General features: G+C 38.5%; 2 protein-coding genes and 1 pseudogene across 9 annotated transcripts; 2 read left to right on the plus strand and 1 right to left on the minus strand.

Moving 5' to 3' along the window:
- The window catches only part of LOC115750885, a 6415-nt pseudogene extending 4035 nt beyond the window's left edge, over positions 1 to 2380 (minus strand).
- An 8197-nt stretch (positions 2381 to 10577) lies between these two features.
- LOC115750886 (ribonuclease 3-like protein 3) lies at positions 10578 to 13634 on the plus strand. Its single transcript, XM_030688502.2, has 3 exons — positions 10578 to 11168; positions 12980 to 13126; positions 13335 to 13634. Exons 1-3 carry the CDS (start codon positions 10710 to 10712, stop codon positions 13632 to 13634), a joined length of 906 nt encoding a protein of 301 aa, XP_030544362.1. The 5' UTR covers positions 10578 to 10709.
- Positions 13635 to 17623: 3989 nt separating this feature from the next.
- On the plus strand, positions 17624 to 24814 carry LOC115750854 (CSC1-like protein At3g21620). 8 transcript variants are annotated; one of them, XM_048282203.1, is made up of 13 exons: positions 17626 to 18020; positions 18762 to 19110; positions 19725 to 19871; positions 19985 to 20120; positions 20305 to 20406; positions 20708 to 20827; positions 20970 to 21050; positions 21488 to 21828; positions 22240 to 22485; positions 22728 to 23052; positions 23450 to 23683; positions 24133 to 24369; positions 24424 to 24814. In XM_048282203.1, the coding sequence occupies exons 2-12, from the start codon at positions 18797 to 18799 to the stop codon at positions 24355 to 24357; spliced, it is 2271 nt and encodes a 756-aa protein (XP_048138160.1). In that variant the 5' UTR covers positions 17626 to 18020; positions 18762 to 18796; the 3' UTR covers positions 24358 to 24369; positions 24424 to 24814. The 8 variants fall into 8 exon arrangements, with proteins under 8 accessions (XP_030544315.1, XP_048138160.1, XP_030544308.1 ...); XM_030688455.2 differs by lacking the exons at positions 24133 to 24369; positions 24424 to 24814 and adding an exon at positions 23180 to 23237 and having other exon boundaries at positions 17624 to 18020; positions 23450 to 23615; XM_030688448.2 differs by having other exon boundaries at positions 24133 to 24814.
- The last annotated feature ends 610 nt before the right edge of the window (positions 24815 to 25424 follow it).

Consider the following 25424-nt stretch of genomic DNA (forward strand, 5'->3'; position numbering starts at 1 on the left):
CCGATCTCGCTGGCCTCGGCCTTTTGTTGATCGCCGCCAACGACCGGTTGGAGGTAGAAGAAAGAAAGAAAAACAATGAAAATAAAAATAATTCAGAAAAGCCTTAAACTATTATTAAAAACTGTTCAAGTCAGCACCGACGGATCAAAGTGGGTTGATGGACTGAATTGGCATAAATACAAGAGGTTTAGGACTGAATTGATACAAAAAAAAATTTATGACTAAATTGGTAAAATTAAAAAAGTTTATGATTAAATTAGCAATATGTTCAGGAATTTTCTAATAAATTTTCCAACCATAGTTCGAACAAGAAAGCAAGAACATCGATCTTGGTCAAATGGTTGTCGAAGCGTTTATTCACAGTGGAGACCATAGTTTAAATCTTGACGAGTGCAGGACTCTTTCATTCCCCACAAAATGGTATGAAACCGTTTCTTTCCTCGTAGAATTAGCGGTTCCGGCCTTAGACTTGAGAGTCGAGCTTGTTCCAGATATTCCCAAAGGGGAACTGAGCCGGCTCTACCTTGAACCGGCCCGGAAACAAATGCGAAGCCAACGTTCGGCGGCCACCCCCTTATTGGAAAGGTCACCTCGTGGGTGACCTTAAGCACGCGCGATGAGTATTGGCCGCGGAATTGACCGTAGCGGGACGTCTTTTCAACTACAAAATCATTGGTTCAACAGCGTCGAATTACGACATGCGCACAACACTTTGCGGGGGCTCGTGGGACTAACCTTTGCGTTCACTTTGATGCACCACCGTGTAGTGGTCCTAACAAGTGTTTTATCTCTCAAATTCATTCACCATTAAAATTTCGATTATTCGTAAAAAAAAAAAAACTAATTTAAAAAATATTTTCATTATCGATAATAATTTATGTCTAAATATTTTTATAATTGATGAAAATATTTGAGGTACATTCATTTTCGTAAATAATTCAAACGATTATTTTATTTTTTTGAAAATATGTTTTTCAAACGATTCATTTTATGCGAGACAAGAGCACTGAAGTTATGTCTAGCCGAACCACGTCCTAGAAAAAGGGCATACTCACCTAGAGGTCACACTTCTCGCTACATAAAGTACATACCGTGACATTGTGACCGGTGCAACGCGCTACATAATCCATAATATAAGTCTATACGATATATATATTTTTCGAATGCTATACCGTCCTCTTCCTCGTCGCTTTCTCTAGCATTATGGCAAGAGAAGGTCTACAAACTTGGGACGTATGTTTGCTTCATATCGAGCCACCTACTATTGAGTAAGGATGCAAATCTATCTTGTAGCTTACACTTACGGGAAATATATTTTTATATGATCGTACGATCTCTCAATCGGGTGTCATGCTAACTAAACATGTTATTGTTGAACTAACAAAACGAGACCTTAGTATTAAGTTTGCCCAACGTCTGGAGAAATATCTGTTGACTACTTAATTGATCAGTGATTCGAAATATGTTTTGTAATTGAAAAGGAAAAAGGAATAAAAAAAATAAAAAGATAAGAGATACGACTTTCGCCAATTTTGGGTCTCTTCTTTCATTTTCCAGGCATTTACTTAGTGGGGAGCTCTTTTGGCAAATGGACCCAATCAGAGACAAAACTGTATATTCTCAAAGAAGAACTTAATTAATTGCATGGCGATAGGTAGTTGCATGAATTGATAGTGTATTTACACAAACTTGCAGTTGCAGGCATTCACTCTGCCCTCCTCGTCCTCGTCCTCGTCCTCTTCCTCTTTCTATCTAACATCACTGCAAACTTAGCTGATAAAGCAATTGATGACAGCAACATCTCACGGTAGTTTTCTGAGCAAATTAGCGAGTAGGAGGAGAGTTTTGGCAGCTTCAGATGCATCTCGAGACCGCGAGTTTCTTCGCTTCCGAATCTTGGATGCCCAAGAGTTGTCTATCTCGAACTAGGGTTTCAGTAGCGAGTAGCAAAAATATGAAGAAATTCAAACAGTGATGAACTGTGCTCCAAATGACATATACATATAAATATCTTCATCTCTTTTCTGGACAGAAATCTCTATGAACATAAGAGTTGTCTATCTCACGATCTGTGTAAACAGTTCATAGAATTAGGACACAAACCACAAACCGTGGTTCGCTCTGTGAAAACCCGAGTGTGAATTCATGTGTGCATATAGACAGTGATATGTGGAAGAGACCTCTTGTCTTTGAAGCTCGGAAGCTATCTCCTGTTGTGAAGAGGGTTTGATCCGGTCGGCACCTCCCGCTTCTCCGAGCTCAAATCCTGGCTCGCTCGGCCTGCAGACGGAGAAACCGCACCTCCTTCGAGAGTATAAAGTTCATGAGCGAGTAGTCGGTTCGAGGTAGAAGGAGGCGGCGATGACGAGACGCTCGCCATCTTTGTCTTCGTCGTCGTCGACATCGACGGCCACCGAGCAGAGAAAACGAGATTTGGAGCACAGAAAAGTAGGAGGAGAGAGAAGAGAAGACACAGGCGAAAGCGATCCATATCTGCAGACGCCCACGGATCAGAAAAGAATTATGCGCGACTGTGCTGGACAGAGACTTACTTTCAAGCTTGTTTTTGGTATTTAGCTTGGTTTATATACATGGACGTCGTCGGTCCATGTAAATGTGAATGGTTCGAGCCACGTTTTCTTGTTGCTTGCGACACTCGACAGATAAAATTTTGACGTTGTTCGGTATTTCATGCGTGTGTATCAACCAACTTTTGTCTACAAGTCTAGAAGATCTTGAAAAAGGTGGAGAGATGAAAACCACATCCCACGGCGATCGAATTGATTATTTTACGGTAAACATGGTCGATTGAACCGATCACCATAAAAAAATTACGCTCGTAGCAGTATTTGTAGGAAAAAGGACCAAAAAAATTTTAAACCTATTGTATTGATGCAAATTCAATCATAAATTTTTTATTTATATCAATTCAGTCATAAACCTTTTTACAACGGTATCAAGTGAGTCAATCAAGCCAATTTTCCTAGCTATCCTATGTGGCACGACCGGTGCTAGCGTGGATAATTTTTAATATTATGTTCATAATTCTTTTGGTTCTTTTTTTTTTCCCCTTTTATGGGCTTTACATCTTCTTCTTCTTCTTCTTTCGCTATTGGCCGGCAATGGCCTCTAGCCTTGGGTGAGGCTGTCATGTCCCTCGCAGGCTAATAGGGCTAGGGCTGGTGTGACCCCTCGCCTAGAACCGACGGGCCACCTCGCCCGGATGGGAGGCAAGGGCTTGTTGGGGCCAATGAGAGCATCCCGGCCCTAGCTCATGGCCGGCGACAGTCGGCCGGTGGCCCTTGCCAACCAATAGCAAAAAAAGGATCTAGAAAAGAAAAAGAACAAATAAATTCTTAACAACTCAAAAATTTATTATAATAGTACTAAAAATAGCCGCATCGGCGCTTGTCGTCCCACGAAAGACAGCTGAGGTCCTCATCAATGATTTCCGACCACTTGACTCGATTTGTACCGATGCAAAAAAAAAAATTAGGATTGAATTGATTCAATTATATGATTTATGATTGAATTAGTATCAGTATAATATGTTGATGAATTTTTTTTTGTGCTTTTTCCGTATTTTGTAAGTAGGGTTTGCTGAATAAATCTTCATCCTTGCACTTGGGTTTTGGGTCAAAGCTTCGTGCTGATTAGACCCATTGGATTAATTACTGATTAGAAATTGGACCGTTGTTTGGTGTGAAGAAACCCCAATAAATTTGGTCTTTTGTGGACTAAATACTTGACTTTTCCCTCTCAAAATTATGGCTGCAAGTGGCGGCATTGATGGGTCACAAAGTCAAGGGCTGAATAAAATAGTGGCGACGGGGAATGACTTAAGTTCAACCGACCTCAGACTTCGATTTAAATTAATGTTGTTGGAAAATCTATGTACCGTCTCAATACTGAACTATACATACATAAACAATCTGGAAAGAGAAAATAAAAATTCAGCTGTGCTAAGGAAAGAGCATGGTACATGCTTTTTCACAAACAAAGCGGGTCAAAAATAAGATAGGGCAGACGAAGTCTATCGTATTGATCATAACAAGTGACTCGATCATCTAAGTCTAATTTTTTGCTTAACGAATTATATGTTTCGCTAAAACTATTCGTCGTTGATTGAATTAGAAAGACATATTTTTACTAATTCACTGTTTCAAAGGGTCATCGAGATAAGAAGTGATTGATCACGACATTAAAGCTGAAAGTGGACAAAACAATGTGCAAATTAAATTGATAAGTATACTAGATCAAGCGCTTATACTATCGATTCGGTAAGATTAATTGCCTTTAAGTTCATGCATTTAGGAGTAAGTTCTAACCAAACCCTTATGCTATCAATTTGAGTGATGGTAGAGAGATTGAATCTCCGTTCCCACATTAAGGAATCGAAAAATATGTTATGGAGACATGACGCCGATTTCCATTAACATGGCCCTTCGTGCGAAATATCTCTATTTCAATACGACAGATCTTCTTGGATAAAAAATTCCCCATCATTTCTTATAAAAAGATGATTTTGACAACACAGTGAGCTGCGATGGTACAACAGAGAAGAAGTTGCCATGAAAGGGTGAAAACAGGCAATGGGCTAGAAAAATAAGGTTCAAATAATCATAAGGTAGCTGTCTAAACAGAGGGGGAAAAGTCTCATCGATCCCTAGATGACCTTAAAATATGGTGGGGATTCGAATAATGTGTTGACTTTTCTAGCTTGCACGCAATGCTTACAACCAACAAGGGTGATGATTTTGATATTAAAAGTTGTTAGCTTGACGGTTTGGCAATATTAACGGTTATTTCTAATTATACGATCTATGAATCAATGAATACTTTATGTAAAAAATGCGATGATAGTATGTAGATTTACGGTTGAAATTGTACCATCCCCGATAATACCGTTTGAGAATTATTTTCCTTTCATATTTCTATAACTGCTTTTATTTGCTATTTTTATGTGGAACAAAAGGGTCAACTTTAACTCTGGTGGTCAACCACTGAGAGATTTCCCTAGTGGCCACTTTTCTTATTTGGGAAGAGGGGATGAGAGGTTTGAATCTCCACCTTTGGGGAAAAATGGGGTGGGGATGCATAAGGAGGGAGAAGGGTTTCATAACCTGAACATAGCGCACACAGTGTGGCACCTATAGTAGAATATGACAGGATAGAATCAGGCCAAAAAAAAAAAAAAATCTTTGGGGTCATCTCACATGCTCCACCTCCTTTAATCTTTTTGCACGTCTCCAATGTTATGTGCATTAATTACATGAAATTAATTTGTTATTTTATTTTTATCTAACATATAATACAATAGATGTGATAGAATTTAGAAAACTAATTACACATATTATTCATGAAATCCTCCACTTAATGATGTGCTATCTCAATGGAAATCAAATGATGAAATGGATAGAAAAAACATTGGAGTATAATTACAACCCCACCTGTTCTTTTTCTATTTATTTATATTTTACAGAGGTCTTGTAATGCAAGATTAACGCACGACCACAACGTTAGAAGGTAAGTGGGGTTTGACCATTGGGTCAGTGATTTGCAGCAACAAGATCCTCAAAATCCACCAATGGTACATAAAATGTCGACACTTTTTTCCCCTTTCATGTCGCCCACCATGTTAGCAGATTCCCAATCAAATCCATCTTCCCCTCTTGTCTGTTCTTAGCGTTGCACGCAGGACGCGAATTCAACAACTTTAAAATCACTTAATAGTGATTCTGACTTTAAGTTCCAATTTTGATGATGGTGGGATGGCTAGGAGTAACAGTTTTGTAATTTAGAGAAATTAACCTATAATTAAAATTCCAAGAGCTCAATTATTCAGAAAAATAGAGCTTTATTCAAAACTTGGATTTTTGACGAGATTTTTCCCGATTTAAACTATATTTGAAGTTCAGTTGGCTAGAAGCAAGGTAGCTTTTGTAATCGTCGCACTGTGATTGGCTATCATGAACTGATTCATCTGGCATCTCGATAGTACTACACAAGAATAATGACACAATTGTTTATGAACTTGGCCCAATATACAATGTGATCCCCAAAATTTTAATTTATTTAATATAGTCCTTAAGGTTTAGCCTAATGTTTAATATAGTCATTGAACTTTGGCCCAATGTGTAATATGATCTCTGAAATTTTAATTTATCCAATATGGTCCCTAAACTTTAGTCTAATGTTTAATATGGTCCATGAACTTTTAATTTATTTAATATGGTTTATGAAATTTTGATATATGTTCAATGTAGTTCTTGAACTATATGAAAATGTTCAATATAGTGTTTCCATTAATTTGAGATCATGGACAATATTGAACATTTTCATATGATCCATTGAACATATACAAAAATTTTAGGGACTACATTAAACAAATTAAAAATTCATAGACAACATTACGCGTTGGGCTAAAGTTCAAAGACTTCCTTGAACAAATTAAAAGTTCATAAATTACATTATATATTGGGTCAAGGTTCATCGATTATTTATGTCATTTTTCCTAGTAGATACTACCCAGTCGAGATCCGATTCATTTTTTATTTTTTTTTAATCCTCGTATTAATTTTTGTTGTGGGTTTTAAAGGTGATCGTGGGTCGGATGGGCATAACCTCCTAGACCCGATTGTTGGGCCCATGGATATGGCAAGCTCCATACAAAGTCCACATAGGCCCGATAAAATCTAATCGGACTTTGGAAAAACGGAGAAGAGAAGGAAGAAATCCACTGTGTGGGGTCTCTATTTCTCTTCATGTAAAATATACTTGAAATGGTTTACGAAGACCACAAGCTTTTTGGTGTTAAAAGAAGGCATAGTCTAGCTGTCATGGTCAATCACGAGTGATGGCCGATCGAACTTAAATTACGACACTCGCCCTGTCACCCTAACTATATGCATCATTTACCTCGTGTTAGCTATGTACTTAGTTTGATAATCGAAAGATAATTTAAGATATCAACTCAAGCTACGTTTGATAGTCGGGATAAAAGTCGGGATAGGATAAAATTTATCTAATCCTGTGTTTGATACCTGCCCAAGACAAGATAAAATGTGATATAAGGAAATATAACCTAGATAAAATTATCCCATGGGAAGGTGAGATAGAGGTGGATAAGATTCTTCTCTTCATGGTATAAAAACTATTTTTCTGGATAACAAACTTCTTAAATTGTAAAATTAAAATATAATTATATTTTAATTCTAATGTTAAAAAAACTCAAAATAACAAAAAAATAATATTCATTTTTATTTATTCTATTTTTTATTTATATATTAATTTCTTTCTACTTTATAATATGTATTTTACATACATACATACCTACACGCATCTAGTATCTATATACATTACTTATTCTAAGTACAATAGTATAGTTTATTACTTAATAAAAAATTTATTAAGAAATGATGGAAGGGAATAAAAATAATGATAAGAAAAAATTTAAAATTAAAAAAATGAAGTAAAAGAACTCATATTTTAAATGAGCATATTCAAACTTGAAAATGACCTTTCTAATTCTCGAAGAACGAGGGATAATGAAATTTCTAAAAGAAACACTAGCATCTCTATCTCCGTCCCCTTTGTATCTCTACAGTATGTTGAAGTTTCATAACTATTTTGTAGATTTATAATTCATGACAAAACTCTATGAAAATGGCGAGAGAGTCGAAACTTATTCTCCTTCTTAGTTTTTTGATTTACGTCAAAAGTCTATGAAGGCAGAAAGAGAGTCAAGACTCCTTCTCCTTCATAGTTTTGTAGTTCATGTTGAAATTTAACGAAAGTAGCGATATAGACAAAACTTTTCATAGTTCCAAATGTGAATAATTATATTTTCTCTCTCTTATTAGATTCGACAGTGAATTATAAGAGATTCTTATAGTCTCCGTTTATAAATTTTCATATTCATTTACATCCATATGTTGTAATTACCAAACAATGAATAATATAGAATATGAATGTCTCCGGCTTTATTACTGCGATTCACCAAATAGTAGATAAGATATGCCAAAATCTCTGGATTTCATATCTTGTCCTATCCAATCCCATCCCGACTAGAAATCTAGACGACCAAATGTAGCCTCATTGTATTTCCAAGAAAAGAGAATCGTAAAACAAAAAGTGTGTCGGCTTCGTAGAAAGATAGTTTGATATCATATGGTAATTCTTTCTCTCTTTTTGGAAGTCTGTTGACTCGACCTGGTTCTTTGTTTCCATGTCAAATTGGACCTTCGATGGGGAAAATATTCATGAAAATTACGTGAAACATCTCTTTTTTGAATCGCAATTGTGCGTTACGTCATACATGTCTTCTATACGGAAATCGTAGATTGAGCTCCTCTCTTGTTTTGTTTTGTTTTTTTTTTTTTTTTGGCCTATTCTTGAAATTGTCGTCGATTTAAAGAATGAGTGAACATCACCGCTTGTCAATATTAGTATCTCAAAATGGTATTGCATGCATGAATATTTCCATTCATGGTTTGTTAGCATAGGGGAGATGGCATCATTTATTCCTTCTTCGAGATAAACTAGACACGTAATTGTCAATAGAAATCACGAATCAGTCGAAGAGTTATGCATTGCTTCATATCCTACAAACTAAGATGGAGGAGGAACACGGTGAGCTCATATTGCAGGAGCCAGTAGGGTTGCGGAAATTTGGAGATTTCAACGTGGGAGAGAATTAGAGTATGCAAATGAGAGTGGTATTCAAATAGCCTTTGTTAAGGCTTTTACAAAATACACAAGCTTAACTATAAGCTTTTTTGGTACACACAATCCTCTCTAACTCTTAAAAAAACAACTAAACATCACTCTATATTTATATTGAAAGTTGCACCGCCTAACTCCTTTTTGCCGACTTGAAATGTGAAAGGTGCCACAATTTTCTCCAAGCCAAACGTCCATCCATGCTCTCCACCGCCAATGAAAGAGGAAAAGTCAGACTTGGTCTTCTCTTCATCCACAACTTGGACAACTGATAGAATTCTTAATTTGACCAAAAAACTTGGTCTGCACTTCACCGCCATTGCTCACGCATTGCTGCCTTCATCATGCAATGGCCATTGACAAGAAGTCACTCACTAGATTTTTCTTCTTCTTTTTTTAATTTTCTTTCCAAAAAATCAATTTTATATTCTCAACAATATTGCACTGGAAGCGATTATATGACTTTTCGAGTTTTGGTAGCTCTCATCTCTCAATCTAGATTTAGATTTCGAACCTATTCTGTTTCGATCTAAATTTAGATTTAGATTTAGATTTAGTTTCTCCCAATCTCCCAATCTAGATCTAGATATGGGAGTTTGTTCAACTTATTTTTGATGTCTTCCAACGATTATTATGTTGAGGACGCTGCACCTAAGCATGCACCGCCCACTGGACAAGTCGTAACTATTGGAGAAGGAGATTACAGTGTATCTTGTGATCGGTCGCCGTTCGTTCTGTTTTGATACCGAGACATATTTATTTTTGTGGGATGAGAGTGTGCTTATCATTAGATATGTTAAATGGGTGGATTTGGTCAACTATCGTCCGACTAATATTGATAAATTTAACTCGTTTTGACCTATTTTCATATAGTACAAATCTACGACCCATTTCCAACCCAACTCATACCGACCCGATTGGTATTATTTAAATATTTTTATATTTAAACAAATCATGAGATATTTCTTTCTTATAACTTGTTAAGAAAATTGATATTGCTAAAACAATTTTATGCAATAAAAAGTTAATGAATTTTTTTATTTTTATTTATTCTAAAACATGATAAAATTAGTTTTTAATTTTTTTATTAATTTTGAAAAGTACTTTTTTCTTTTATTTTCCTTTTTCTTCGTCAAAGGCGATCGACGGTCGGTGGCGGTGAACATCAACATTAACAGTTTTTGTATTATTTAATTTTAATTTTAATTTTTCTTTCTTTCTCTTACTTATTAAAAAATAATAAAAATGAAAATAAAATAAAATAATAAGTGGATTAGGTTGGGCTTGTCTAGCTAAATAGGTTATAAATGGTTTCAAAGACAAATCCTCTTACAACTCACATATAATTAAGCATTAATAACCCATTTTGTAGAGTTTTTCTTTTTTTTTTTTGGGTCGAACAGTTTGTAGAATTTGACTAACCAATATGTAATCCATTTTCAATAAAGCAGGTCAAATATGAATTTTTAACCCATATTGACACCTCTACTCATCATTGCAATTTGTATTTTATTGTTCAATTCTGCTGTTTGAGATTTGTATTGTTTTGAAATTCTGATACATGATCTTGAGATTTTGAGATTTGGAAATATGAATGAAACATCTACTTTCGACCCAAAAAAAGAAAAAACTAATCCATGCCCCGACCGTCAACAGCATGGGAGGCAAGAAAGAAACGCATTCATTGTTGGGTTAATACCAAAAGCACTAAAGCCGACTTAAAATTTTATGTACCGTCCAAAAGAACAGAGTCTGGGAAACACGTCAATTTATTGGATAGAAAGATTTTAATAGAAAGGAACACCAAAAATGAAAAGACCGATCCAAAAAAGTCAACTTTCTTGCTCTCTACTCTTCATATATATTCGCACCATTCTCGGAAAGTTCGTTCCCCCAACGATCTCTTACTATAACCTGCCCACGTTATCGCAATCCTCTTCCTCGTTTCGATTTCTGGGGCACTTTCGTTGAATTGATTTTTGTACGCCATGGAAGCTTCAAAAGAAGAAGGGGAAGAACAATCACTTTCTGATCGCGAGGAGGAAGGAGAGGAAGCGCTCATCGCTGAATTGGGAGAGCTCGACCTGCGCAGAAAAGAAGGCGATGCCCAACCCGAATCGGCCCGTGTCGAGGACCGACCGAGCCTCAATGCCGTCGAGGAGATCTTGCGATACCAGTTCAATGACAAGAGATTGCTCGAGGAAGCTCTCACTCATTACTCGTTCGCGGGCAAGTCCTTTTGCTACGAGAGGTTGGAGTACGTGGGGGACTCGGTGCTCAATTTGCTGTTCGCCAAGGAACTGTACTTGCTGTATCCGGACTTGGCGCCCGGGTCGCTGACCCGGCTCCGAGCCGCCAACGTGGACACCGAGAAGCTCGCACGCGTGGCGATCAAACTCGGGTTGCATCCGTATCTGCGCCACCGGAAGCCTGTTCTTGGGGAACAAGTAAGTTGACATGGTCTTTTGAATTTTTCAAACCTAGTTGCCGTCTTTCCTACGTGTCCGCATAGAAGATTAAGGATCATTATGAACATGATAAGCACCATTGATTCAAAAGCTAACTGTCATGAAAATCAATTATGGATGATAAAGACGACATGCACGACATATTTCGATATTGGTCAATCATTGGAAAAATATTTTGACCTTATGAATAAATCTTTCCTATGATGCCATAGTTGATTTGGCTTATATGAGATGAATCTTGTCTAATTACATGAAGGGATTATGCTAAAAATCAGGAGAAAAATCAATTTAGTTAGGCAACAAATCTCGGGAATCTTCACCGAATCTCCATTGATTTCTTTGAGTTCATGCACATCGCAATCTCTATCGATCGTGTCGCTAGCTGAAAATGTTGTTAACGCCATGAGAAATTTACTTCTCGGTGTCCACGTTGGCCGCTCGAACGCCGGCAAGTCCGGATACTGGAAGTATAGTTCCTTGGCAAACAACAAATTAAGCGCCGACCGAGTCTCCGATGTACTCCAACCTCTCGTAGCAAAACGGCTTCTCCGCGAGCGAGAGCTTCCTCGAGAAACCTCTTATCATTGAACTTGGATTGCAAGATCTCCTCGACGTGGTCGAGGCTAGGGGTGTCAAAACTAAACCGAATAACTGAATCGAAATTGAACTGAACCGAACCGAACTGAATTTTTGTATATTTTCAATTCAGTTCGATTTCAGTTCGGTTAATAGCAAAAGAATTTGGATACCTTAACAGTTCAGTTCGGGTCAGTACAGTTCGGATCAGTTCGCGGATACCAACCCAGAGAGATTGAGCAATCACATCATGTCAGCACATTGCTCCTCCTTCACAAAGTTGCTGACTGTATTGTCTGCCTCACATTTAAGGCACCCCTCTCTCTCTCTCTCTCTCTCTCCATGACTTCTTTTCAAACGTACGACGAATCGGAGGAAAATCGGTGCGGCTTTTATGGCGAGGGCCTCAGCGGCAGAGGGAGTCGGAGGAAAATCAGTGCGGCTTTATGGCAAGGGCTGGGTGGCAGAGGCGGGGGCTGGGCCGCGACGGTGGTCGAGTAGCGCCGCGTCGAACGAGAGGCGGCTGAAGCTGCTGCAGCTACCGTGGTAGCTGTTGCTCATCGAACTGGCATGGCTGGCATTCAAAGCCTCGACACTGCTGAGTTCATCGTCCGGGTCACAGCGGTGTTCAATCATCCTCTTAAGAGAGAAAAGCCCAAGCCCTAACGCGCTCTCAAGAACTCGGTTCTCTCTCTAGAAGAGGAGGCAGAGAGGAGACTTGGAATTTGAAATCAAAATCCAAATCCAAAAAAGAAAAAATTGAGAATCAAACCGAAAATTGCATTGAACCGAACCGAACTGAGTTTTTCAATTCAGTTCGGTTCGGTTCACGACGAGTTTTGGTCCAGTTTATTCATATTTCTTAATGGTTCAGTTTAGTTTGGTTTTTCAAAAAATCGAACTGAATCGAATCATTGACACCCCTAGTCGAGGCTGGGTTGGTCCTCGACACGTGTCAACTCGGTGTTCGGAATCACCTTCCCTTTCGGTGTACGTCGAGGTCTCCTAGTTCAATGATGATCGCTTCCTCTTCTTCTCCCTCGTGATCAGAAGTCGTCTTCTTCTTTTGAAGCTTCCACGGCCTACAAAATTCAACAGTCCGCACCGGTTTAATTTGACCTTTTTGTTTTACACGTGCCTTTCTTATTTGTTGACATGCTTGAATCAGAAACCATATGTTGAGCTAACTAAAATTCTGTGTGCACCTATCCTAGATTCAAGAATTCAAGCGAGATATTCTAGATTACCCTTTGCATTCAAGTGGTCTAATCGACGTGCCCAAATCTCTAGCCGATATCGTCGAATCGATCATCGGTGCCGTCTTCATCGACTGTAATTTCTCAGCGGACACCGTATGGAAGGTAATAATATTACAGATTGTAATCTCTCATGTTAATTTCATGTTATCTTTTATCGAGCTTTGTCGAAACTATTTGGCTCGTGTTATTTTGTTTCTATCATCTCGAGTTACGATGATAAAGTCGGGCTAAAATGGGTCTGGCTGGGCCGCCCGCTTCGGCCCACGAACATGTTTGCTAACCAATTTGATAATGTCTGCACATGTGGCAGGTGTTTAAAAGCTTGTTGGAGCCGATGATTAGTCCCACGACTTTCACACTGCATCCGGTGAGCGAGCTATATGAACTGTGCCAAAAGAAGTGTGTGAAGTTGAGATTTGTGGATCTCTGGAGCGAAAGTTCAAGTTTCATCGTATTTGCAAACGATCGGCTCGTGGGCAGAGGCGCATGCATACCCAAGAAGGAGATTGCGCTTAACAGAGCAGCCAAAGATGCTCTGCAAAATATTGAAAGATTGCTCGGCGATAAAGAGAGTAACGGTCAAATTGACAGTGAATTGAAAAAACCGTGAAAGAGAATAAATTACTATTTTCACGAAGCTTTCAAGCATTCATATGGAAGGTTCGTAGATTTCATTTCATTTCTTTTCGCCACCATAAAATAGGTAAAAAGCGGACTACCGAGATCGTCCTTATGTAATAAACTGCTGTCTCGAATACCGTTTAGCGCGGTGAGCTAGAGACGATGAATTGCTTTAACATTCGAACAAGAAGATCTAAGATCCTTCCATTCCATATTTTGAGTTCGTAATTTAATCTGATTCAACGAAGAGAGTACCAAAGAAGTAGAACCGCGTACAATCTCAAATTGAACTGCAAAGGACCCCCTTGAAGGCACTCTCTCTTTCTAACTCCCAACCCTAATAATCCACCAAATCAAGATTAGATTGCATTTAACTTGCACCGATTACCCTAAATTTGTATACCCAGAGTTTTAAAGAGCCTAAGGAAAAGTTTTGTTTTACAATTGGACATAACAAGCAAGAGCAAATGGTGTACATTTTTTTTTTGTAGCTTAAAAAAATCAATGAACATAGCAATGAGCAGATGCATCATAGAAATTTTATGAAGTTGAGTCTGTGGTCCTTGTGACCCCTGCCGACCATTTTCCCATCATGTTCAGCCCTTCTCGGCGGTGGTGGGACAAAGCCCTCACCTCGGACCAGCAGCTTCTTCTTCTTCTTCTTCTTTAATATTAGCATTTTTTAATTTAATTTAAGTAAAAACTGTGTTATAAATCATATTTGGACCACGATGACATCATTTTAGCCTTAAATTTCATGTTTTAGCCACGTCATCGCCATGTAGGAGAGAGAAAATATTAAAAAAAAGTTGTGCTATCATTTTCCTTTAGTTTAAACCGATGAAATTAATGGAAGGATTTGATTGCATCAATTTCACAAGTTTTAGAACTTGATTGTACTTTTTGCAAGTTTTATGACTCAATTGCACTTTCGTAATATGTTTTAGGACTTTCGGTAGACAAGTCCCTAAATTTAAAGTCGGGTTGTGCACAAGAAATTATGGTAACAGGAATGTGTTAGAAAGGACTGAGAGGAGGAGCAGTGGCAACGGGTTTCCAAAGTGCTTGTTGGTGGAGGTGCGTGCGTACAGGGAAAATAAGCTATCAAGACCTCTTGAGGCCAAATAATATTCACTCAAAGAATCGACTTGGAGATGTTTATCGGAGATAATGACACAAATAATCTTTAAAGTTTGGCTCAATATTTAATGTGACCCATAAATTTTTTATTTGTTCAATATGGTCTCTGAACTTTACCCCGATGTACAATGTGATCTATAAATATTTAAATTATTTAATATGGTCATTAGAGTTTTAGTACATATTCAATTTATTTCTTGAACTATATGAAAATGTTTAATATTATCCTTTCATTAATTCAAGTTCAAGGATATTATTGAACATTTTCATATAATTTATCAATTAAATTGAACATGTATCAAAAGTTTAAGCATTGCATTAAACAATTCAAAAGTTTAGAGATTTTATTGCACATTGGGCTAAAGTTAAATAATCAAATTAAAATAATTAAAAATTTATGAATCATTTATGTCATTTTCCGTATTTATTGTGAGAAGAACGCATGACTAGTCAATGAGATTTACGCGGACATTCAAGGACAAAAGGACGCTATTTCACCATGTGGGCACCTATCTACCTAGTTGACATCGAACCCCATTTTGAAGGGAAAAAAATCTCAGGTATTGTACAAAAACCATTCTTTAAAATATTCCAGAAAAATAATGATAGTTATGACCAGGGCACCAATTCGAAGCCCACCCTATAGAGGTTTAAGTAAATTCCATTTATGGTCACCGAAGCTCAGTAGAATCTTTAATCAAATCACTAAACTTTCAAATTTCAGTCTTATCCATCGACCTTTTATTGATGCGCTTTGACCAAAATCCAATCAATTTTCGATGAGCAATACATGTGGCGAATCACATGGCTAATTTTATGGGCGTTATGGCAGTAGCTTGTCGGAAAATCACCTAATTTTGTTTATCAAAATGCATTTATCGTCTGCATGTCCATCCCCAAAAAAAGATTAATTGACCAAGCCTTATTCCACAATGATTAATTAGCATATGATCAATTAAAAATGAGCCCCCGAAAGCTCATCATTGCTTTAAGATGAAAATTAATCGTGTGATCTAGCATTGGCCCAAAAGCAGACCATTCCGTCACTTTCAAGCTTAAGGGAGCTTCGAATGATCTGTCAAATTCAATTGACAGATCACATGACAATGTCCCAAATTATAGACGCATAGAATCAAAATCCTTGCCTAGCTGCAAAGACAAAGGTGTTCCGACCCAAATTCGGACACCGTTTTCCTCGTAAAGATTCTTCCAGAGGAATTTTTTTTTTTTCCAGAGGATTTTGAGCAGGTCAATTTCCTTTCCCGCAGGCAACACGATTCGGCATGTTATGACCTTGACGAAAGAAAAACAAACGTAGAAACCGACTTTACGTTATACTTATAGTATTGTAAAAATTATGGAAACCGACCATCACGGATATTCTGGACTTTGTATGTTGAGGATAATTATGATATTTCCGTTGATTATTCGTATCTCTTAATATTACGCGAATACATCTTTTTTATCGTGCATATTTCAATTTGATTGCCTTAAACAGTCATTAATAAGTAGGCTTGTGTACTCTTTACCATATATGTATGTATCTCGAAATGTACACAGATTTCGTATTCCTCTCTTTCGCATACTATTTTCTCTTTAGCGGAAGTCAAAACCACACAGTAAAGATATAGTTTTGTGTGTCAAAACATTAATCTCTTATGAGATTGTTTTGTGTATTTACCTTTTGAAATTGAGTATGCTTTCCTTTCATTTGAAGCAGTAAATTGACATTTCAAAGTAAATTTGTACTTACTAGACTCAATCCAGATTGCGATTGCAACACGTCATTAATCAACTCATGTCAATTACTCTATCAATGGATGATGTGACAAACAGAACCAACGATAGTGCATAGAGTACTAGATGGGTTGTGGTTTTTTAGCTGAATCTAGTTCGATATTCAAACTTCCTTCTTCGAGCAATCGGCTCCACCTAATAAATAAAATCACAAATGCCGCTCATTTGAGTGCCATAACCTTTTCTTTTCGATCATCGCGGCTTCTAAAAAATCGTTCACTTTAGTGCCATAAAATTTAAGTAATCACTTAAATGCCGTAACTTTTTATTAACATTTACCCAAGTGCTAGAAATCTAACCTGTCATGACACTCATAGTGAACGCTTTTGAAAATTTATGACACTCAAGCAATTTACGAAAAGTTATATAGTACTCAAGTAACCGGATAAAAAGTAACGACTCTCAAGTGTGTTTCGTACAAAAATTACGGCACTCGAATGACCGAAAAAAAAAAAATCACGACTCTTAAGCGAGTGTCATTCAAAAGCCGTGGCACTTGTTCTTTCCCCAAAATTTAACACTACATGGCTCTAATGATAGAGTAGGTTCGCTCTCGGACCGAGCGGACCTTACCAAGAGGGCTATACGAGTCGTGGTGCTCGGAAAGCTTGCTCGGCTCCGATTTCCGGAGTACGGGACACCAATTCGGTCTCGGCCAACAAAGCTAATTTCGCCGCCGTCAACAAAGCCAAAAAGTCAATCCCATGCAAAAGCGAGAAAAAAAAAAGAAAAAAAAAAGGAGTGTCCAAAAGCAAAAAGCATCTGTCCATTTGTCAAAGAAACCTCACCAGGGCCCCACTCGTACGATTCAATTCATATTAGAGAAAGTAGCCGTTACATTCACTCTCTCGGTCTCTCCCTTCCCCTGTTCCTCCCTCTGTCCTCACATGGCCTCCATTGCCGACAACCAATTATCCAACTCCTCTGGTTCTGGGGACATTATTAAAAAGCACCCCGGCATTAAAAACCGCTCTTACCCATTAATATATTACGCAAATTGAATGCGAATAAATTATTAAGCAAATCAATGAGCACAGAAGATGGGAAAACATTAAAAACTGAAAAGCTGCCAATGCGAGACGGAATGCGACTGTCGGTTACAGAACACCAACGTAGTAGTGCCACTTCGACCCATCTCTCTTTCGTTTCGTCTTCGATCAATTAACCTGGATTTCCGCTCTCTGTCTCGCTCCCTTTTCTTCATTACATTATCAACACGGGTTCCGATCCCCATCTCTCTCTCTCTCTCTCTCTCTCTTGTAGCTGCAACTGACGTCTGACCCTGTTCTGGGAATCAATCTTTTTGCTCGCTGCTGCCCTTCTGCTTCAATCGGTTGCGGTTCTTGCTGTTCCTGCTGGATTTTTTTCAGCTCCCGCCGTATGCGAGTGTCGGGGTGATCGGAGAGTGAATGTTGATACCTGCTGTTGATAACATCAGGTATCCAGTGTCAAGTTATTGTCGTTTGCTTTTTTTTTTTTTTTTTTTTTGGTAAGGTGTCGTTTGCTTTTTTCGTTTATAGGCAAATGAAATCTCGTGCCGTTGTGGGGTTGGCATGTGTCGGGTAGCTGTAGATTTGTTGGGCCTCGTTGCTTCTCTGATTTCCCAAATTCCAGGAGTTTTTAGGCGACCCAAACGGAGGAATGGTTCTTCAAGCCGCACATTATGTTGCAGTAGAATCTCTGCGTGTCTTATCGACCAATTAGCATGCAAAGGAGATATTTTTCCTTGTGAAAGTCACTACAATTCCCATGATGAAACTTACGTTCTTCTTGATGTCAAATTTTGGACGTTTCTGTGCTTGATGATCGTTTCCTTTCTGTTCATAGCATTTGCAAACGCTCTTCGTTGTTTATCCAATTTGCCCATTTTTTTAATATACACTGCTTTTATTTGTTTAGTGCGCTTCTGGCCTCCAAATATCTTACTAAGATATCCGATCATGGTTTTTAAGTGGATGATGCAACTGCATACATTTCAACCTTTGAGAATCAGCTGCATTATCTGCATATCAATTGTAATACATAGCGATGGAGGAACATTTCCACTTAGCAGAGAATGGCCTCAATAATCTGCTAGCAATTCTTTACAGATTCCCTCTCTTCTTTTCAATTTTGTAATTTTATCTAATCGACGCCAATGGTTCATTTTTTGAATTTACATTTTCGTTTTCTCTTGCAGGAAATTAGATGCATTCTTTACTTTGAAATGCACCTATGGCTTCGCTTAGTGATATAGGAGTTGCTGCTGCTATCAACATCCTCAGTGCAGTTGCTTTCTTTGTAGCATTTGCCATCCTCCGGATTCAACCTTTCAATGATAGGGTCTACTTCCCGAAATGGTACTTGAAGGGCTTAAGGTGCAGTCCATTACGCCCCAACGCCTTTGTGAGCAAATTTGTGAACTTGGATTTCAGATCATATCTGAGATTCCTAAACTGGATGCCTGAGGCATTACGGATGCCAGAACCTGAGCTAATTGATCATGCTGGACTGGATTCTGCTGTTTACCTGAGGATCTACCTGAGTGGGTATGGTTGCGTGGATCCCTTATGTGCCTTGTGTAGTTTTCCTCTGCGATACGTAATTCTCTGATTAAGAGTGACGATTTCGTTGAGAAATCAATGGATTTTTCACGTGCAAGCTATCTGTTGAAGACTTAGAATAGGAGTTTTGCATCCATGTGTGCTTGTTTGACATCATCGAAATTTTCGTCTTTTGAGATCGATTTTGCATTGCCATACCTGGTCTGAGCTTTTAGATCCACTACTATTACTCATGGCATTTGCAGGTAACTTTCCAAATATTGTTTGGCAACTTGTTTTTTCAATACAATTAGAAGATAAATTTATAATTGACTAAGCAGACAATGAATTTGGCAGGTCATTTTGTGGATTTAATATCCAATATGAATTTTATGTTGTTTCTTGATCCAAGCTGATTATCGCATTTTGGTAGGAATTATCTTGCATCTTTAAAAATTTGGAAACAACTGCAACATCACTACGAGGCTTTCTAGTTTTCACAAACATATAGAGTTTTCTGATTGAAATTAAAAAAGAAGAACGAAAAAAAAGAAAGCCATTTTCACAGGATCCTTTTTTTTTTGTCGTTTTATGCTGACGTTATTATTTTCCTGTTGCAGGCTGAAAATTTTTGGTCCCATAACCATTCTTGCATTTTCTGTCATGGTTCCTGTCAATTGGACCAATGGCAGCCTGAAGCATTCTAAATTCTCCCACAGTGACATAGACAAGCTTTCTATCTCAAATGTACCAAATGGCTCACACAGGTATCCCGTGCTTTCTGATGCTGACTTACTTGTTTTAGTTACTTCGTAGACCTGTCAATTATTAGCTTGAGTTCTTCACATAACTGATTTACATCTCTCTCTATTTAAAACAGATTCTGGACCCATTTGGTCATGGCTTATGCTTTCACTTTCTGGACGTGTTATGTCTTGAAAAGGGAGTATGAGATTGTTGCGTCAATGAGACTGCATTTTCTTGCTTCAGAACATAGGCGTCCAGACCAATTCACGGTCAGATTACTATTGTTCTTATAGGTGGCATGATTTATGAGGATTACTAAATTACATGTTGCTGCAGTTCGTCTCCTTGTTGTCTCAGACATAGAGACTCCTAGGTTTTGGGCGCATATTTGCCTATTTGTGGTGACTGTGTACATCTGGTTTTGATTTTGCATATGGATGTGTTTTCATGCAGGTACTTGTTAGGAATGTGCCACCTGATCCTGATGAATCAGTTTCTGAGCTTGTGGAACATTTTTTTATGGTCAACCATCCGGATCACTATCTCACACATCAGGTTTGATCATACTGAGAAAGCAGTTTTGGTCATCCATGATTCTATCAGACTTTGTTCTTTTTGTCCATGAAATCTTTGTATGGAGGAGGGCATGCTGATTTTCGTGCCCTGGTCTACTGAAGTTTTGTCACTTTTGCGTGTGAAACTTTTTTACTTCTCCTGGTCAGGCCAACTTTATAATTGATTCATCTTTTTATTTATTGATGATGGTGATTACATGTAACCTGGATATACTGCAACCTGCATTTTCATTGACATTTCATTTGCCCACAGCTCACTCTAATTAGAACTTTTGGTGCAGGTTGTGTACAATGCAAACAAGCTCTCAAACTTAGTTGATGAGAAGAAAAAATTGCAGAACTGGCTTGATTACTATCAACTTAAGTACACCAGAAATCAATCCCAAAGGCCTACCACAAAGGTTAGGTCGTCGTAAGCTTCTTTCAGTTTTTTTATTTATTTAACTTCTGTCTCTGACAACTCGTTGATTATGCTTGATCAACAAGAAAATGATCTCTTTCTTTCTTTCTCTCATTCTATTTTGATTCGTTTTTTATGTGCAGACTGGAACTCTTGGTCTTTGGGGAGAGAGAATGGATGCAATTGATTTCTATACTTCAAAAATTGAAAAAATATCAAGAGAAGTAAGCTGCCTCACCAGTTCCTGAATCCTAATGCATGTTGTGTTTTGCCATCCAATTCAAGTTGGTTTGTTAGACAATCTTTTTCACTTGATCTGATGCCTCATAAGCATGATGCCAATGGTGACTGCATGACACATTGCAAAATTTTTTGTCACTTCAAGCTTGCTGCCGATATCTTCCCCCTGCATTGCACCTGTCTGCCGAAGCATCGATGCCCATTATCTGTCCCCTAACAAGTTTCTCAGTATTTCCAATTAGAACCTGTTTTTGGGTAATTTTCCATATTATAAGGAAAGTCATTCCCATTTCATGCCCCAGACTATTATCCTGCTACCATCTTTCACATAACCTGTCGGTATCATCAGTATTTCCAGAGTTGGAGTTTCACATGTTACAATTCTTTTCTCTAACCTTCTTTATTGTTTATTGCCTTTCAGATAGCCCAGGAGAAAGAGAATACTATAAGCAGCTCCAAATCTGTCATGCCGGCATCTTTTGTTTCGTTCAAGACACGCTGGGGTGCGGCTGTCTGTGCACAAACACAACAAACCCGTAATCCATCTGTATGGTTGACAGAATGGGCTCCAGAGCCGCGTGACGTCTATTGGGCTAACCTAGCAATTCCATATGTCTCCCTTTCTGTGAGGAGGCTTATGGTTGCTGTTGCGTTCTTCTTTCTCACATTCTTTTTCATGATCCCCATTGCTCTTGTGCAATCTCTAGCTAACATCGAGGGAATCGAGAAAGCTTTACCCTTTCTAAGGCCCATTATCGAAGTGTGAGTCCCTGCTTGTTTCAATTTTCAACAGATGACATATGTAGTATTTTGTGTTTGTGATGGCTTATCTTCATGATAATATTTATTTGTTTGTAACATGGCGACATGTCAAGAATGACTTTTCGCTTAGTTTCTGATCTGTATCTTTTCTTCAATCTACCGTATTGTGCTTAAAATTCCATTTTATTAGGTCAAATACCTTAACTTTTTCAAATATCATGTTTGAATGCGAAAGGATCTATAGTGTTATAAAGTCATTTGATTATGAATAAAATGATATTAGAATGCTGCAAATTCTTTGTTCTTCTTGTCACTCTGGCTAGTACCTACCTCTGTCTAATGGGTTGTTTGCTTGTGTTTTTCAAGTTACATTTGCACAAAAAAATGAGAGCATCTTCTTCTTTCTTGCAGGAAAGCGATAAAATCATTCATCCAGGGTTTCCTTCCTGGAATTGCTTTGAAGATATTTCTCCTATTTTTACCAACAATATTAATGCTGATGTCTAAATTTGAAGGATTTATAAGCACATCTACACTGGAGAGGAGGTCGGCAACAAGATATTATCTATTTCAATTCATAAATGTATTTCTTGGGAGCATTATTACAGGAACTGCATTTCAACAGCTCAATAACTTTATCCACCAGTCGGCAAATGAGTACGTTGTCCATGTCATACATACAAACGCCTTGTCAGATTACGTATTTTACTGTTTGGCAGATTAGATTTTGGGGCTTGTTTATGCTGTTACTGGTAGGATATGTTGCCAATCTCATAGTTTGGCAATGAGTACATTCCTGGTAGGAATATATACCAATTCAGGTAGGAACAAAACGCTAAGCCCATTATGGGCCACTTCATTTGTAATTCAGAACAAAAAAATGATGTCGCTTTGTGCAGGATTCCCAAGACAATCGGCGTCTCAATTCCGATGAAGGCCACTTTCTTCATAACTTACATAATGGTTGATGGTTGGGCTGGAGTAGCAGCGGAGATACTAAGATTGAAACCCTTGATAATGTACCACTTGAAAAACTCGTTTCTGGTCAAGACTGAAAAGGACAGGGAGGAGGCAATGGACCCGGGAACTCTTGGTTTCAACACAGGCGAACCGCAAATTCAACTCTATTTTTTGCTTGGCCTCGTGTATGCTGTGGTGTCTCCAATCCTTCTGCCGTTTATATTGGTCTTCTTCGGATTGGCCTATGTCGTGTATCGCCACCAGGTAACTCAATGTGTAATTGGAATTAATATTGTATATAAGATGATTTTGGGGTATTATGGAGGAACTGATGAGGCAATCCAATGTTCGGAACATATTTCTGCTCATTTATTAGTGTGAATAAATAGAGTTAGTTCGGAATGAAGACAGGAAAAGCCAATCCAGATTTTACATATTTGAAATTTCAGGTGTTTATGACATCGCTATGGCAATAACGATTGTCTTACGAATTTATCGCGTTGTATGGCAGTTATGTTGTCATGTATAACTTCCTATGCATAGAGAGGCAAAGCAGAACAGTGTCTCTTAGTGCATTCACTCGAATTTTTAATCCTTAATGAGTGGACGGGGAATACCTCTTTCTTCCTACTGATTATTTCTTGTTTTTGTGAATCTGTAGATCATAAATGTGTACAATCAAGAATATGAGAGTGCTGCAGCTTTCTGGCCAGACGTTCATGGGCGCATTATAGTCGCATTGATCGTTTCCCAACTGCTTCTGATGGGGCTATTAAGTACAAAGGAAGCTGCTCAATCGACTCCGCTTCTGATTACCCTCCCAGTGCTAACCATATGGTTCCACCTATTCTGCAAAGGTCGCTACGAGCCCGCTTTCCTGAGATACCCATTGCAGGTTTGTCGAATTCGAATTCTTTACACATTTTTGTTGCGTGCGAGTGATTGCATTGTTTTGGTGAACTGGACCTTCATAGTTATCATGTCTTTTCCTAGCATTGTACTAGTTTTGACCTTTCTCTACATAATAGATATCATTAGCCAGGACCAATTCTGGTTTTGAGAGTTCTGCGCGCAAGGCTTCCAGCATTAGGCGCTCAAATTTACCAATTCCTTATGGGTTCCTGTTTTTGATCTCTTTTCGACGTAATCCTTGGTAGAATGATTGCTGTTTAGTCCAACTTTTACACCCCTTTTCGCCGACATTCTCTTTCACTTCCCAAGAACTCAGGACCAGCATAATTCCTAGTCTCTCTCTTTCACTCTCTAGCCTGAGCTCGCGCGTTCAACGTGACAGTAGATATAACCTGAGTGTTCACATTCTTCATTCTTATTATGGGGTTCCAGGAAGCAATGATGAAAGACACATTGGAAAGGGCAAGGGAGCCAAACTTGAACTTGAAGGGTTTTGTACAAGCTGCTTATATTCATCCGGTTTTCAAAGGTGAAGATGACAGCGATAGTGATTCTGCGACCGACGATGTTGTGGAGGAACCCGCGCTCGTCCCAACAAAACGACACTCCCAACGAAGTACACCATTGCCTAGCAAACACAGCGGCTCGTTATCATAAGGGGCTTTCCCTGTTACCTCCGGTGAGTTTTGGTTGGACATTGAGGTTGTCAGGAAGGTTTTAGAGTTGATGGTCGGATATGTGAATAATAGAACAGCTGCAGATTAGGTACATACAGTAGATAAACAAAATGAGAAGAAATGGCCGGCAACGAAAGAACTTCGAATCGTGCATTCTTTTACTTCCCCGACTTTTTTTGGTCTCGTCGGAAAAGCGAAATGTATGGCCAGAGGTGATCTGTCAGTTATTAGATCAAAAGTCCATTCATAGATTCAATTCTCTTCTGTGACTGTCATGGTTGCTTCCTTTCGTCTCAGAATCCGAAGAAAGGAGCTAAGAACGGGAGTCGATCCACGCGAACGCTAGCGGATTGACATAATGTCCGTACTAATCTGTTTTAAGACTCCTGCTCGACTTTACCAAATAATGATCGTCGAATTCAAAACTCCAAGCGGTACCCGTTTCGGCTCGACACAAAAGAAAAGGCCCTCGATGTTGAGTTTGGACTGCTTCTATCCGACGTACTCGTGTCGGCTCGAGTCATGGAGAGACTATCATCGGCCTCTCGGATTATCGCGCGCGAACCGGGCCATACAAATGAGAAACACACCATCCAGAGTCTCCGCAAACTTTGATGAAATGCTCCTCGGCAATTTTCCTTTGCTTCCACTGAGATACTCACGACTGACAAGCGACTTGCCCGGAGAGATTGGTATGTTTGAACGGCAGAATCATCATTGGAACCTTCCTTCGACCAAGGAAAAGAGATTGGTATGGTGTCTTTGCAAGCCAAAGTCCCCAAAGTTGTTTGCTTTTCTTCGTCACCCACCTGCTCTGTCATACGCGGAAAAGGTCGTCCCATCGACAGTCAAAGGTCTTCGTTTGTTGTCATTGAAAAAAGAAAAGAAAAAGAACGTATGACTATCCTAAATTTTGTGACACCATAAATTTCAAACTTGCATATGTGACAAGTTTATCTCAAATTATTTTTGGTGACACCAAAAACTCCAGACTTGACGTGTGACATATTTATTCTAAACTTATATTCATGTGGTATATTCATTTTT

The sequence above is a fragment of the Rhodamnia argentea genome, chromosome 7 (genome assembly GCF_020921035.1).
Source record: "Rhodamnia argentea isolate NSW1041297 chromosome 7, ASM2092103v1, whole genome shotgun sequence".
In the NCBI taxonomy this organism is placed as follows: domain Eukaryota; kingdom Viridiplantae; phylum Streptophyta; class Magnoliopsida; order Myrtales; family Myrtaceae; genus Rhodamnia; species Rhodamnia argentea.